Source organism: Monoraphidium neglectum (genome assembly GCF_000611645.1).
Source record: "Monoraphidium neglectum strain SAG 48.87 unplaced genomic scaffold scaffold06197, whole genome shotgun sequence".
NCBI classification, from domain to species: Eukaryota; Viridiplantae; Chlorophyta; class Chlorophyceae; order Sphaeropleales; family Selenastraceae; genus Monoraphidium; species Monoraphidium neglectum.
This window is the reverse complement of record NW_014007439.1, coordinates 1-1,239: the sequence shown is the minus strand read 5'-3', so window position 1 is coordinate 1,239 and position 1,239 is coordinate 1. Positions and strand designations below refer to the sequence as shown.

The 1,239-nt window shown below is 70.7% G+C and overlaps 1 protein-coding gene across 1 annotated transcript; it reads right to left on the bottom strand.

Moving 5' to 3' along the window:
- Positions 1–442: 442 nt before the first annotated feature.
- On the bottom strand, positions 443–1,083 carry MNEG_16281 (hypothetical protein; the record flags this gene model as incomplete). The annotated part of the gene is made up of 2 exons (XM_014035249.1): positions 443–721; positions 1,048–1,083. The coding sequence occupies 2 exons, from the start codon at positions 1,081–1,083 to the stop codon at positions 443–445; spliced, it is 315 nt and encodes a 104-aa protein (XP_013890703.1).
- Positions 1,084–1,239: the final 156 nt, after the last annotated feature.

Below are 1,239 nucleotides of genomic sequence, written 5' to 3'. Positions count from 1 at the left end.
CTTTGGCCTCGCCGCCGCCCTGGGCTTCGCGGCGACGCCGGCCGCCCTCAGCCAGGCCGCCACCTGCCTCTCGCTGGCGGGGACAGGCAAGCGCTCCGACACGAGCTCCAGGCAGCGGGGGTCATCCTGCGAATGAAAAAAAAATCCACAGGGCGGGTGGCGGCGGTCGAACGGACACTTTCGAGAGAACCCCGGGGTCGGGCCCTCGCAGCAGTGGGCGTTGTCCGCTCAGGGGCGTCGGCGCGCCGGCGGCGGCGGTTGCGAGGCGGAGGTTTGGGCAAGAGGTGCCCCATTCTGGCGCTGGTTGCGTGTGGCGGGCCCATCACTGAAGGCAAAGGGGCGGCGCAGCTCTCGGCAGCAGGCGCTTGGAGCCGCGGAGCCTTTCGAGGCTGCTCGCGTGCACGGCAGCGGCAGTCGAACAGGCCCCCGTTCGATTTCAAATTCAAACCTTGAAGCGCTCGTAGAGCTCCCGCAGCTGCTCCTCATCCACGGGTACCCGCTTGCCGCCGCCGCCGCCCCTCCGCTTCTTATTCCGCCCCCGGTTCCCCCGGCCTCCGCCCTCTGAGCCGCTCCCGCTCCCGCTCCCGCCGCCGCCCTCGCTGCCGCTGCCGCTGCCGCTGGCGCTGGCGCCGCCGTCCTCGTCGCTGCCCGCGTCGCTGCCGCTGCCGCCGCTGCTGTCCTCATCGGCGCCGATGCCGTGCTTTTGCAGCAGCTTGCGCACCTGCGGCGCAACGCAAGGTCGCAGTGCAAGATGTTGCCTTCCAGCCCGCACCAATCCATGCCTGCACGTACCTGCAGCTCGCCCGCTGCCACGGCCACGGCACCCGCATTTGGCTTCCCTGCCCACAGTCTCGCGGCCAAGACCCCACTCGCTCTCACGCCCGTCCCCCTACATCCGCAAATCCTCCACCACCCAACACAAGGATGTGACTGCAGCACCCCACAGCCCGCCTTCCATGGCCGCCGGCGCCTCCGCCAGGACGATGCACGCGCGAGCCCGGCGACATAAACAGCATTGTAAGTAGCAAAAGCGCCGCGCCTGCCCACCTGCAGCACGCCGCAGCCTAGCTCCATGGCCACCATGTTGAGGGCGTCCCCCTGGCCCCTGTGGCTCTCCCAAAGGTCCCGCAGCAGCGACTTGGGCACGTTGGGCGCGCCGTCGCCGCCGCGCCTGAGTGACAGAGCCGGCGGTTGCGGCGTGAGGGCAGCGGGCGACGGGGCCGCGGGCGGTGTCGGGGG